This window comes from Diplodia corticola, assembly GCF_001883845.1.
Source record: "Diplodia corticola strain CBS 112549 chromosome Unknown scaffold19, whole genome shotgun sequence".
Lineage (NCBI taxonomy): Eukaryota > Fungi > Ascomycota > Dothideomycetes > Botryosphaeriales > Botryosphaeriaceae > Diplodia > Diplodia corticola.
The window spans coordinates 330,575-343,936 of record NW_017971498.1 but is presented as its reverse complement, the minus strand read 5'-3'; the positions used below and the strand labels follow the sequence as shown (position 1 = coordinate 343,936).

Here is a 13,362-nt window from a genome sequence, read left to right as displayed (position 1 = left end):
CAGCATATCTGCCGGTCAAACAGCCCCCGGAACATACAGATTGAGCAAACCATGTCTGCCGAAAACGACTTGAAAGGCCGCGTGGCTCTCGTTACCGGAGCCTCTGGAGGGTATGTTGCAGTGATTCGCGTTGCATTGTGCTTCCTTGCGTAATAACAGCTCTGCAGAATTGGCGGAGCTTGCGCTCGCAAACTGGCTCCGTACGGGATCGACCTGGCCCTCACATACTCATCGAGCAAGGCGGCAATTGACGAGCTAGTTGCCCAGCTCCAGAAGGATTTTCCGGCTGTGAAGATCACTACTCACCAGGCGGACCTTTCCAACACCGAGCAGACACTCGCGTTATGTGAGGAAGCCGCCAAGGCCCACGGAAAGCCCATTTCCATCCTCGTCAGGTAAGTAACGTGCGTTGACAGTGTTGGGTTACGATTGACGTTATACAGCAATGCCGGGAGGGGAAAACGCTACCCCCAGATCTGGGACATCCCAGTCGACGAGTTCGACCTGACTATTGCAACGAACCTGAAAGCCTCGTTCCTGCTGTGCAAGGGCGTTGCCGAAGGCATGAGGGACCAGAAATGGGGCCGAATTGTCTTCATCTCGAGCATTGCCGCCTACGGCGCTGGTATGTCGCCATGAGCTCAAACTGAAATGGGTTTCTTACTGACGGCTATCCGAGGCGTGAATGGTGCGCATTACGCTGCAAGCAAAGGTGGCCAGCTTGGAATGATGAAGAACCTGAGCACGAGGCTCGCAGAGTACGGAATCACCGTCAATGACGTAGCACCGGCCATGATTGGTGACACTGGCATGTTCCCGTCTACCGACACCGTTCCCGGCGTTGTCGATACCATTCCAGTGGGTAGACTTGGAAAACCGGGTAAGCATACCATCCCAATGCTTCATGCTGGGGAGTCACTAACCAGTTGTAGATGAGGTGGCAAATGCAGTCGAGATGTTTGTGAAGACGCCGTACTGTACCGGACAGAGCGTGGTAGTTGCTGGCGGACTCATGCATAAGTAGGAAAAAGAATCGGACGAGGGGCAACATCGGATACGAGCGATTAGCAGTGAACAATGATACCCACTTGAGCAACTGCAGCCCCGCCGCAGAAGGACTAGATTATTCCAAATATATGCTATTCATCTGAGCTCGCACTTTGCTTCTCGTCTTTGGTAGACAAGGTTTGCTCTCGGTTGTTAAGGCGTAATGGCAGCTTTGTTACGGGAGCGGACTGGCGGCGGTAAGACTCCAGCAATGGCCCCTTGTAGGTACCGTCGGAGTTAACTTGGGAGCAGCGCATCGGCAATGTAGTGGAAGAATTATCATGGCCGAGATGTCTGCTATCATCCAAGTCTGCGTTCTTCGGCGATGTCCACGGATTGTAGGTCAACTCCATGTACATGTCCACGTAGCTGAGAAAGGGCGGTGTCCCATCTCGACTTTGTTCAGCCCGCTGTGTAGCTGCGTAATCAAGCTTTTGCTGCTTCCGAGGTATGGCATCATGCCCCAGAACATCTAAGCCTAAAGCTTGGCGGCGTGGAGATTCGCCAAGACCTAGAGTGCTGTTCAAACGCCGACCATCTTCAACACTTCTAGACCTTTTCCTCTTCACCCCCACGTGAGATTCCCGGGCGTTACGGCATCCGCTTCGAGCCTGATGCGGCGCAGGACGAAAATGGAGAAGTGGGCCGAGTTCGCGTGGCCTGGGACCGTCTGTGGGCCCATTCGTTGGCTCCATGGCTTGAGATTCCGATCGTAAAGGTCCGAGGGCGCTGTGGCTGATGGATCAGGCGCGTGGGTGAGGAAAGTCTGGGGGACGTTTGGCCGGTAAGCAGCCGAGCGGTGTTTGGTCTCGGCGAATGACGTCTGGGTCCCTGACCCCGCGAAAGCTTTCCCGCGTTTCCGCTCGAATAAGTAGCCCGCCTTTTCCGCCTCGCAACGCGCTGCCCGTACCGGTCGTGCTTGCAATTGCTCTTCTCTTGCCGAAAATGCCTCAACAAGCCCTGCTAATTGGCGACATCACCCACGCTCGCAAGGAGTGGGAGGACTGCTCCTCGTTCGTGGAGCTCCTGGTAGGTCTCGGCATGTGAGAAGTCCCCAGCGAGTAGCTGCTAACCGGGCAAAATAGGAATTCCCCACCGGCACTCGCGAGGATTTCCTTGCCAACGTGAAGAGCGGCAAGTACGACAATGTCGTTGCCATCTACCGCAGCAACGACTCCACCAAGGTACGCCGAGAGCAACACGGGCCGTTTCGGCAGTCGGCGCTGACAGCCGCATAGTTCACCGGTCCCTTCAACGCAGAGTTGGTTCAGGCATTGCCGAGCAGCCTGAAATACATCTGCCACAATGGCGCTGGATACGACAACATTGACGTAGCTGCATGCACTGCGAAGGGTGGGTTGCCCGACCATGACACGGACGATGGATGCTGACTCTGGGTCCAGGCATTTCCGTTGCCAACACGCCACAAGCCGTGGACGACGCAACAGCAGATGTAGCCCTCTTCCTCCTGCTCGGTGCTCTGCGCCGCATCACCATTCCGTTCACCGCGGTGCGCCAAAGTAAGTGGTATCTGACAAACATCTCTCAGGGTGCTGACAAGACTCAGACCAGTGGAGAGGCTCTGGCTTCGGCCTTGGCCACGACCCGCGCCAGAAGACGCTAGGCATCCTGGGAATGGGCGGCATTGGCCGGGCTGTTGCCGTGCGTGCGGCGGCATTCGGCATGAAGATCCACTACCACAACCGCTCGCGTCTCCCCGAGAGCACCGAGGCCGCCGCCGGCAACGCCAAGTACGTTTCTTTCGACGAGCTCCTCAGCACGTCGGACGTCATCAGCTTGAACCTTGGCCTGAGCGCCGCGACAAGACACATCATTGGCTCCAAGGAGTTTGCCAAGATGAAGGACGGTGTTGTTATCGTGAACACGGCAAGAGGGCCTGTCATGGATGAGGCGGCGCTGGTTGACGCTCTGGATTCTGGAAAAGTGTGGAGCGCTGGCCTGGATGTGTTCGAAGAGGAGCCCAAGATCCACCCCGGACTGCTGAAGAACGAGAACGTTGTGCTGTTGCCTCACATCGGCACCGCAACATTCGAGACCCAGGTACGTCCGCAACTGTTGCTCAAAACAGCACGTTCACTGACCACTCTGTCAACAGCGCGATATGGAGCTTCTTGTGCTGGAGAACCTGAGATTAGGAGTGCAGGAGGGTACCCTGAAAACGCAAGTTGCAGAGCAACGCAAGTGATTCCCTCTGCAGCGAGACTTAGACAACAAATACACGTAATTCATCGGCATTTTACCTTGCTAAACGTGCCGGGTGCTGTGGTCGTGCCGAAACCCTGGGCGAGGAGAGTGCTGGTCGCCAGGTGGCTTCTGATGTGTGGCTTGTGGAGCGTGGGTGGTGATAGGCCTGTCTCATAGTCGTGGCCGCACAGACGCCTCGGCCCCACGCCAAGTTTGCTTTGCCGCAGCTGCGCCGGCGACACAGACGACCTTGTTCGACCGCCGCCTCACGCTGCTCCCCCATCCCCCGACCTTCTCTCCCCGACCGCCAACTCAAGCTCAAGCCATCGACGGGCGGCTCCCCAGGTCGCAGCCACCATGGCCAATTTCCTCAACAACATCCTCGGCTCCAAGCCCTCGCCTTCGGGCGCCGCTGGCGATGCTGGTACGTCGGCCTGCAGCAGCTTAGCTCGCTGTACTCCATCGTCAGCCATTGAAGACTGACCCCCAGGCCCCAGACTTCGCCGACTTTGCGGGTGCTCCCGACCCCAGCCCGGTCTCCATTTCGCCCGCCAGCGTGGTCGGTGAGGCTGCCCAGGACGCTTTCGCGACCGGCGCCGCTGTTCCCTACACCAAGTGGTATCGCGTCTGGGAGCGCACCACCCTTGCCGACTTCTACCAGGAGGCCTTCATCCTGCCTGTCATCATAGTCATTGTCCTCCTGCATGTCTGGGGCACCAAGGCGAATAGGCGCAAGGCCCAAGCTTTCGCTAAGGCCCACTCGCCCCTCCTGCGCCAGGAATTCGCCAGCGTCGGCTACTCCGGCCGCAAGGCGCCAACCGTCGAAGATGTCCAGGCCAGCGGTCTCGCCAAGCTCAGCGCCGAAGAGCTCGGCAATTCGAACGAGGTGCTGAAGGAGGTCTCGGCCAACGAGTACTCCATCTACGCCACCGGCCGCCAGAACGCGGCTTTCGTTGACATCAAGCTGTCGCTGCTGAAGCGCTACAACCCTCTGATCCGCTACGGCGAGTCTGTTCTCAGCCTCTTCTTCGAGACCATGCCCGCCCCCGTTGAACGCGTCGAGGCCACCATCTATGCCTTTGACGGCAAGGAGAGCCAGCTTATCCCCAGCGCTGCCAAGGTCTCGAACTCGACTTTCGATGGCTTCGTTTGGGCTGTTGTGCACAAGAACTTGATGAAGACTCTGAGGGACGACCGCTATGACCTTTCCCTGACCTCCACCAAGGATCACCCGAAGCTCCCCATTTCGTACACCGTCATGAGCGAGAGCGCCGAGATCACCGAGGCTCTCTTGACTCCGGCGCTCGTGAAGGCCATCGAGCAAGCTGGCGATGCGCTTGAGGCCATTGTTGTGTCCGATCAGCCGATGGACCAGCCCAAGAAGTGAGTGAAGACCAGTGTTTCGTTTCGAGAAAGCTCGTTTTATTGACGATATCGCAACAGGCTTGACGACACTGTTTCCCGCAAGCGCGTCTCTCTGTCTTTCGCCCTGCCGTCTAACAACGACTACTCGCACGTCCAGCCTCTGTTCCAGCACTTCTTGCGCATGCCCGACCAGCTCGTCAACGTTGCCCACTTCCGCCCCGAGGCCCTGCGCCGTGTCAAGCAGACGCGTGAGGACGAGATTCGCAAGATCAAGAAGGCCGATGAGGAGGGTAAGGCCGAGGAGAGGAAGCTGGAGGCCGACAAGGCCAAGAGGGTCGAACGCGACAGGAAGCTCAAGAATCTGAGCGCCGATGAGCAGAGGAAATACCTCGAGAAGGAGAGGGAAAAGGATCTCCGCAGGAGCCAGAGGAAGAAGGTCATGAGGGCATAGAGGGGGCCATTGGGCTGTTTTTGTGTCTTAGCATCGCTTCTTTCTTGAAAGTGTTATGTGGACATGGCGGCTAAGTCTTTTTGTAATATTAACATTGAAAACTATAGATGCCTCATAGTTTCGGCTGTGTAAAGAAATGACTAGCAGCTTCTTTTCGTACTTGCGTTGCATCTTTTTACATCTTGGACAGGGAAACCCGACCGCTCTAAAGGATCCAAATGGCCGAGATTCCCTGTCACACTTCGTCTCCAGCCATGGGCTCGGTAAGGGTATGACGAATCAACGATCAACTTTTGATAATGTATATATAAGGCTGGCTCGGCAGCTGCTCGTAGCGCTGGCAGACGAAAGCCACGTAGCCTTTTGTCAAAGTCTCGCTGGGGCCGCGATTTGTGAATCCCACCCATTTGTGGATTTGAGGGCAGTGAAGAATGCTTGCACAGCCTGCAGATCAGATATGGAGAGAATTGCCGCAACATCTGCTTAGGTCAGCTACAAACGTCTGAAACCGGAAGCGCTGCATACATTGGTCTGGTCGCACGAGGACAAGTGCACCATGAGCAGAATCTATGCCGAAGTTCTCGTAGGCATGGCCATGTGTACGGTTATAATCCTCGTCGTCTACGAAGACTTTGTGGAGATCTGCATTCAACTCATGTTAACGACCGCCTTTGATCGCCATTTCGAGATACTCACCTCTCATCCTCCACTTGCCAGTGATTGGCTGAAAGTAGTCAGGTATTTGATCTTGCTCAACCCCGTGACGTGCCCCTGATAGAACTACGATAGGCTCGATGAAGCTGTCGATATCAGCGCTTTCCGGCGTGAGCTTTGCCACCAGACCATGTGGGCCTCCGAGGAAGTCTGCGAGCTGTGGAATTGGGTTAGCTTCCATGTCCCACTATCATGATGGAGCAAGGAAATGTTCCTACCGTCTCCAGCCTTGGAACGGTGGATTTATCTTCCGTACCACCAGGAAATACCACGAGTCTCCATCTTCCATCTGCGACCAAGGCCCTGGCCAGCTGCATCGGCCTTGCATCGCAGAACCTCACGACCTGCGCGCTGGGGAAGCGCATTCCCACGCCAAGGTTCTTGGCCAAGTGTTCTGCGCTGCCCTTGCTGTCGACGATGATGGAATCGTCGTACCGCGCCGTCAACCCCGCCATGTAACGCCCGGCCTTGATGAACTGCTCACTGACGTACTCGGGCTTAGGCGCGTTGTCACCCGTCTTGAACAATTTTGCAAAGCTGGTGTCAAAGGCAATCAGATCGGCGGCGACTTTCTGGCGCTCAGAGACGTAAGTGTCGATGATGGAGTGATGGACCTGTCCGGTCAAAGCTGATCCAAGCTTCCACCCAATATTGTAGCCGTCTTGCAAAGAGACGTTCATCCCTTGACCAGCCTTTGGGGAATGCGTGTGGCATGCATCTCCGGTCAGGAACACGCGCCCAGACTGCGAGAAGCGGTCTGCCAGCCGTTGCCCAATAGCATAGGCAGACCACCAGGAAGTCTCAGCGAACTCCATGCTGTAAGGCTTGAAGACGCGGCGGGCGGCATCGTGCAGATCGGCGAGCTTAACATCCTTGGCCGCGACGCCTTGTGGAATCTCGATGTAAAAGCGCACGAGGGACCCGCCTTCTCGCGGAATGATGATCAAGCTCCCAGAATTGGAGCGGATGATGGCCTTCTTGCGGATATCCGGGAAGTTGGTCTGCGGGTAGACGTCCATGACTCCCCAGATGGTGTCGGTGCTGTCTCCAACCATCTGGATACCCAGCGATTTGCGGACCACGCTATGTGCTCCATCGCAAGCCTTTCCCCAACACCCAGTCAGCCAACACGCCCAAACCCAAACCCAAAAAGAAAAAGAAAAAAGGAAAGAGAGAAAGAACACTCACCAACACATACCTCGCCCTCCACTCCTCCCTCACCCCACCCCTCACCGCCCTCACCCTCACCGCATACGCCTCCGGATCCTCCCTCGCCGCCGCCTCCCCCTCCACAACCTCCACCCCCTCCACCTCCACCCCATACACCACCCCCTGCCCACCCCCCGCCTCCCCCACCGCCCCCAGCATCAACCCATTCACCCGCGCCTGATTCAAAATCACATGCGGCAAATGCGACATCCCGGGCAGCGCATCCGGCGCCCACCTCGTCCTGACGATACTCGACTCCCCATCCGGCGCCACCCAAAACGCCACCTCCAGCACGTGGTAGGCCTCTTTCAGCAGCGGCTCGCTGATGCCGAAGCTCTCGAAGACCTCGACGGTCCGGCACTGCACGCCGTCGGCGTGGCCCGCGGCCGTCGACTGTGTAAGTGGGCCTTCTGCCTGGCGCCGCTCGAGCAGGACGAAGGGGACGCGGTAGCGGGAGAGCCAGGTGGCGGCGGCGAGGCCGGCGGAGCCGGCGCCGACGATGAGGACGGGGGTGTGGCGGGGGGACGGTGGGGGTGGTGGGTGGGAGGGCATTTTGTGTTGTTTTTGATGTTGGTGTTGGCGCTTTCTTTTTCTTTTTGTTTCTTGCGTTTGTGGAGGTGTGGGGGAATGCGGGGTTTTGGTTGGAGGGGGGTGCGCCGGGAGGGGGGAAGAGTGTGTGAAGGGTGGAGGAGAAGACGGAAGAGAGGTGGGGAGGAGGATATATGAGAGCGAAAGGTCGTTTGAAGAAGCTGTGGAGTATAAGTGGCGTCGTCGAACTCCCGATGCGTGGAGCCGCTGCGCGCGGTTGGGGGTGAGCATTGTCAGCCGCCCGCGTCTGATTCGCGCAACGTCCAGCCGAGGCCGTGCCTTTGCTTGATCGGGACTTTGCAACGGGGGTTTTGGAGGAAATTGGCGGATGGGACAGGGAAGCGGCGGAAACAGAGGAAGCTTTCTCGAGCGTTACTTAGCGAATGTTGCCCGCGCACGCTTATATCCAACACCATCCAAAGAAATCGTGTAGAGCCTCCCATACGACGTCATTCCTATGATTGCGTTCCAGCTCAAACAGGTTCTGCAAGAAGACCGGCGGGGGACAAAGTCACACTCAGCTCCGTACACTACCATCTGCCGCACCTGGAGCTGAATCACCGACGATCCTCACCTACCACGGCTTGCCGTCCAACACCGCAAATGCTCGGCCGGTACCGCACGTGCTTTACGCCAGCCACTCGACCTCTGCAAACTCCCCCCTCATCACTCCGCAAGCCCAAAAAACACCATATCATCATCCCCCCTAATCGGCACCGTATGCCCCACGCCCTCCGCCCACACGCCCTCCACCACCACCACCCCATCCTCCCCGTTCCACCTCGTCCGCCAATACCCCTCCACCGGCTGCCCCTCCTCCTTGCTCGACGGGTTATCCCAATCCAGCCCCGCCACGCCCACCCACTGCTTCAGCGTCTCGGCGTAATTCGGCGGCTTCAGGAGTTCGTCCGCGCTGCCGTGGTAGACCTGCATGCGCGGCCGCGGCGACGCGTACGTCGGGTACATGGCGCGGGCGACGTCGGCCCATTGGGTGGGGGTGGCGACGGATAGCCCGTTGGCGCAGGTGCTGTTCCACGCGTCGACGGCGTTGGCGGTCGAGAGGAAGCACCCCGCGGGCACGCCCGAGTAGGCGATGCCGGCCGCGAAGAGGGACGGGTAGGTTGCGGCGAGGACGTTCTGTGGGTCAGGAGGGGGCGGCGGGCGCCCCCCCCCGGGGTGTGAGATGGGTGTGCGGTGTGGTGGGGTGCGGTGCGGTGCGGTGCGGTGCGGTGGGGAGGAGGCGAGAGAGAGGGGGAAGGGAGGGAGGGAAGGAGGGAGGGAGGGAGGGAGGGGGAAAGTGTGTGGAGGGGAAAGGGGCGGCTTACCGTCATCATGGCTCCCGAGCTCGATCCCGTCACGAAGACTTTGCTGGAATTCGCGCTGAACTCGTCAATCGCCCACGTCACCATATTGGCGATGGAGTTGCTGTCGCCGCCGCCGTTGTGTGTCAGCGTTGCCTGCGAGGAGACGTCCCAGCACGTGCCGTCGTGCGGGCTGTTTGGGTAGATGACGACGAAGCCGTAGCGCTCCGCGAGCGTGGCGTAAGGTGAGCCGCTGTAGTAGGCTTGCGCGGTGCCGGTGCAGTAGTGGCTGTTGTATCCCCGAACATTTCGGTCAGTGTCAGTTCAGTTGCAAACCGCATCATCCATCCGTCATTGGGGAACGAGTGGATCAGTGGGGTTTGGGAGAGGGAGGTCCTACATGGCGACGACGATGCCGGGGTTGTCGGCGAGATTGTCGGGGACGTAGACGTACCTGTTGCGCATGTGGTCAGCTGGCTTGTTCAATCGAGAGCCGGATGGGGAACTGCTTCACGTACATGGGCACGCCGGCCGGGTTGTCGCCATAGTTCGGGACCAGCTGCAACGAAGCACGTTTCTCCTTCTTACCTGCGACGGCATCTGTGCACGCCGAAAGCAGGGCGATTGCCAGCACCAGAAGCAAGCCGAACATCGCCATGGCTAACGGTGGCAGTGATAGACCGACGGACTAAAAAAAAAATGGGGACAGAGGTGCGAAACAACAGATCCATGATGCTCCCCGGCTTAAGTCTTTATAAACCCAAGACCTGGGCCTCCAAGGGCCTGGCCTTGCTTGTTTGCCCGTTAGTGGACCATATTCGCTTGTCTAAACATCCGCTGAAGGCCGCATCATATGGATGAGCGGACGTCGGCAAGCGGGCCGAAACGCAGAAACTGCTCGAGTCGTGCTGAAACAAAACTTTAAACGGGCCGCATAGCCAAGCGCGGTGCCCTGAAAGCGGAGTCATGACATGCGTCAGGACGTAGCTAGCAAAAAGGGGGCGACAACGTGCGTGCTGCATTTAGCCAAAAAGTCAACCTTACCCGCTTTCGGCCATCACCAACGGTTTTAAGATGCGCCGGTACGTGCCGGACGCCATTCTTGCCCTTCAAGCATACCGCGTCTGCTTTAGGCTAGTCCAAGGGAAACCGGGTAGGCCGGTACGTATTGCTTTAGCCGGGACGCCCGGTATCTGTCATGACTAGTGGAACTGCGGGGAAGCAATTAAATGTTGGACGTCTTGATATCGCCATAGCCTGAAGACTACACTCACCTCTCAGGCGATTCCCACAAGCCTAAGGTAGTAAGACCCACTACAACTCCACGAATGCGCTTGAGCAATCAATTCTTTCGGAAGCGGGGGATCCAAACGTGTTCAATATTCATTATATCAGCTTCTTCGTTGAGCCAAGCCTTTGTCGGTGGCTGAGACAAGCCGCCATTACTGATGCAACCAGAAGGGTATTCCATCAAACAAACATTCGTGTCAACGCCCGTAAGCCAACCATATCATCGAAGTAAAAATTAAAATATCCCGTCATAATACCAAAGAAGCCTTGAAAACATGGCAATTCCGCTCATACGCGTGTTTTTGTTCCGAGTTCGTCGTCCCCAGACCAATTTTAATGTCCGGCCCTAGACAGTCATTTACCGTGGTCCGATCGGTCAGGCACAAAGGTTTCCACAAAGAAGGATACGGTACCCGATATCGAAGGCCAGAGACAAGGAAACGCGATAATCCGCGCTTCTCATCACCTGACCCCAAAGACCCTCGACCCTCCCTCGGTGCTTCACCGATGGTCCTCGGCGGCAGTGGTCACGGGGACATCGCTCAAGTCCGGTCTCGAATCCGCCTCGCTGATACGAGGCGGGAGCTCATCGGTCTTCCTGGTGATGTTGAGGCTCTTGCGAGGCCTATCCTCCGACTTCCTCGGCACATCCAGACTCCGGCGTGACTCGTCTCCAGTCGTCTTCCGGAGCAGGTCGAAGCTCCTGCGCGGGCGATCCTCGCTGCGTCTGAAAATGTCCAAACTGATCCGGCCTTTTTTCTCCTTGTTGTCCTCCAAATCCGTCTCCTCGCCCGTTTCTTCGAGTCGCCGCAACCGCTCGTCGTGCTTCTCTTGCCGTCTTTGCATCTTGTGGATGGCCTCCTCCGTGAGCTCTTGCCGGGACATCCTCTCGATGACGTCCTTCTTGCGCGTCCTTCGGTCACCGACGGAAATGAGGATACCCGCTGTGATGTTAACGGTAATCGAACAGCACAGAATAACCGCGGTGAGCGCTCCAGGTCGAGTATGGTAGTCAATGCCCCAGGTACAAGCTCCCAGGGCAATTTGAAGACAAGAATGGCAGTCCAAAAGAGTGACGATGACGATGAGGAGCCGGAGGGGGAATGCAAAGTGCGTGTCGGTCTCGTGAGGTTTGTAGAAAGTATGAGACTTGGCGAACTTTTCCTGGTGGTGCACTAGAGTAGCCTGTTGCTTGGGGTTGAGCACGCTCAGCTCTTCTTGTTCGTGTCTCGAAGCCTCGACATCGGTATCCGGCGGCACCGGCTCGTTGGGCAGGTCGTTCTTGTCCTGAAGTTTCGGCAAGGCCTTCTCCTTCCGCAGCTTCCAGGTCTTGCGGTCTGTGAAAGAGTCAGCACATCATCGACAGATGAGAGAAAAAAAAAAAGTCAGTTCGAGCTTGGGGTAACGTACGATAGTGGGCTATGAAGATCATGTGATAGGTGTCCACGGCACGGAACGGAGCGAGACCATCGCCCACAATGGCGAAAAGGGCAACCAACACGTTATCGATCACGTTGATGATGTAATGCTGGCGGTCCCCGACATAGATCCATCCAATCAAGAAAAGCACCCAGGCCAAGCCGAAGAGAGTGATGAGCGTGGCATATAAAGTCACCAGGAACCCCAATGGCTTGCTGACATACTTGCCGAAGCCTTTCAAGCTGCGCTTGAACCTGGAGCGACGCGAGTGAAGCATGTGCCGCACATAATCGTTCAGCTCAGCCTTGTCCTCTTCGGTCCAGCCCTCAAGCGTGATTCCGTGCGGTAGCACCGCATAGCGTGACTCACTCAGGGCCGAGGTAATACTGAAGGCACGCTCACTCGGAGTTCCAGGTCGGTCCGCACTGGTCCTCGGTCGCTCTGCACTGCGCATCGGTCGCAGTTCAGGCATGGTTGGCATGTGCTGCAGCGGTCTGCCGGAGGGTTGGCCTGCAGCAGCAGCTGCTGCAGCAACCTCGAGCTCGCCTTGCTTCTCTTTCGACCCCGCCTCCCTCCCCCCGGCGGCAGGGTAGGCCGGAAGGCGAGACAGGTCATAGGTAGGGCGCCTGTTCACGAAGCGGCCCAGCTGCGGGACGAAGAGGGAGTTTTGGATGTTGGTCAAGGACGACAACGCCGAAACCTCGGGATCTGTCGAACGGGGGGGAAGTCAGCATCCGAACGCGGTGAGCACCGTCTGACTCCTGGCCAGTGGCGGCCACGACATACCGATAACATCGAGCAGATCAACGATGCGGGAATCGTACAGATTCTCGGGCAGGGCCTGGTGGGGCGGCTGCTGGGCGCCGTCTGCGTTCCGATGCAGGCCGAGCCCGTTGAGGGCGGCGACACTGGCTCGCCGGAAGCGACCCGATCCACTAGCAAGCCCCGGCCGTGCTGGCTGGACGGGCTCGTACGTCGTGGCGTCGGTATCCCGCGGCAGCTCGGGCACCGAGGGCATGTTGTTGATCCCGGTGCGGGCGCGAGTGAGCTCTCCAACGTCAAATGTGGGCCGCTGCGGCTCAGAACTCGAGCGTCGCCGGTTAGCCTGCCATTCGTTCTCCAGCGCCTGGCGCCGGAAGTCCTGCTCCAGCTGCTCATGTTGCTCCTCTTGCTGCTGCTGCTGCTGCTGGCGCAGGCTCGGGATCGTCTCCAGCCGGCCCACCTGGCCCGATGGCAGACGTCGCAGGCGGATGGCGGACTCGCGGGGCTGCAGGTTCGGGCGCGACGTTACGGGATACAGCCGACTGTTCTGCTGCTGGGCGGCGCGCGACGGCGAGCTGGTGGCGACGGGCCGGTCGGCGGAGCTGGCGGAAGCGCGACGAGAGCGGCGCATGGGCGAGCCATTGCGACGGCTGGGGGAGGGGGAGTCCATGTCTACCTCCGCTATCGAAGGAGACGACGGATGGAGAGGCGGAAGGTAAATAATCAGATCGCTGCGACCCCGGAAAGGACTCTGGACCGCGCCAGATGCGGCGCTCGGGCGCCACGTGTGGCTGCTCTACGTCACTTTAGCGCCTTGTTTTTACCTGCTGCCCACTCCCTCGCGCTCCTCGCTCGGCCTCCGCGCGGCCATTCCGGGCAGACGCGTGCAGCCACCCCCGTCCACCATCCCCCCGCCAGCTACTCAGCAGCATCCTCAGCGCTCCGTCAGCAAAGCCACCGCTTTAGCGCGATCCCCTTTGAGCCCACAGACAGCTCCCGTCGACTGATCAG

The 13,362-nt window shown here is 58.3% G+C and overlaps 6 protein-coding genes across 6 annotated transcripts; 3 read left to right on the top strand and 3 right to left on the bottom strand.

Annotated features, from left to right (window-relative positions):
- Positions 1-51: 51 nt before the first annotated feature.
- BKCO1_19000122 (3-ketoacyl-acyl carrier protein reductase) lies at positions 52-1,024 on the top strand (the record flags this gene model as incomplete). The annotated part of the gene is made up of 5 exons (XM_020271908.1): positions 52-110; positions 168-395; positions 444-625; positions 680-880; positions 933-1,024. The coding sequence occupies 5 exons, from the start codon at positions 52-54 to the stop codon at positions 1,022-1,024; spliced, it is 762 nt and encodes a 253-aa protein (XP_020131315.1).
- Positions 1,025-1,992: 968 nt separating this feature from the next.
- BKCO1_19000121 (hydroxyisocaproate dehydrogenase) lies at positions 1,993-3,253 on the top strand (the record flags this gene model as incomplete). The annotated part of the gene is made up of 6 exons (XM_020271907.1): positions 1,993-2,076; positions 2,133-2,231; positions 2,286-2,400; positions 2,451-2,567; positions 2,615-3,108; positions 3,164-3,253. The coding sequence occupies 6 exons, from the start codon at positions 1,993-1,995 to the stop codon at positions 3,251-3,253; spliced, it is 999 nt and encodes a 332-aa protein (XP_020131312.1).
- Positions 3,254-3,609: 356 nt separating this feature from the next.
- BKCO1_19000120 (uncharacterized protein) lies at positions 3,610-5,068 on the top strand (the record flags this gene model as incomplete). Its single annotated transcript, XM_020271906.1, has 3 exons — positions 3,610-3,676; positions 3,750-4,635; positions 4,696-5,068. The coding sequence occupies 3 exons, from the start codon at positions 3,610-3,612 to the stop codon at positions 5,066-5,068; spliced, it is 1,326 nt and encodes a 441-aa protein (XP_020131313.1).
- A 366-nt stretch (positions 5,069-5,434) lies between these two features.
- Positions 5,435-7,543, bottom strand: BKCO1_19000119 (phenol 2-monooxygenase; the record flags this gene model as incomplete). Its single annotated transcript, XM_020271904.1, has 5 exons — positions 5,435-5,547; positions 5,594-5,710; positions 5,765-5,939; positions 6,001-6,885; positions 6,971-7,543. 5 exons carry the CDS (start codon positions 7,541-7,543, stop codon positions 5,435-5,437), a joined length of 1,863 nt encoding a protein of 620 aa, XP_020131218.1.
- A 702-nt stretch (positions 7,544-8,245) lies between these two features.
- On the bottom strand, positions 8,246-9,538 carry BKCO1_19000118 (acetylxylan esterase a; the record flags this gene model as incomplete). The annotated part of the gene is made up of 4 exons (XM_020271903.1): positions 8,246-8,716; positions 8,905-9,169; positions 9,281-9,334; positions 9,399-9,538. The coding sequence occupies 4 exons, from the start codon at positions 9,536-9,538 to the stop codon at positions 8,246-8,248; spliced, it is 930 nt and encodes a 309-aa protein (XP_020131217.1).
- Positions 9,539-10,671: 1,133 nt separating this feature from the next.
- Positions 10,672-13,021, bottom strand: BKCO1_19000117 (uncharacterized protein; the record flags this gene model as incomplete). The annotated part of the gene is made up of 3 exons (XM_020271902.1): positions 10,672-11,507; positions 11,581-12,297; positions 12,376-13,021. 3 exons carry the CDS (start codon positions 13,019-13,021, stop codon positions 10,672-10,674), a joined length of 2,199 nt encoding a protein of 732 aa, XP_020131222.1.
- Positions 13,022-13,362: the final 341 nt, after the last annotated feature.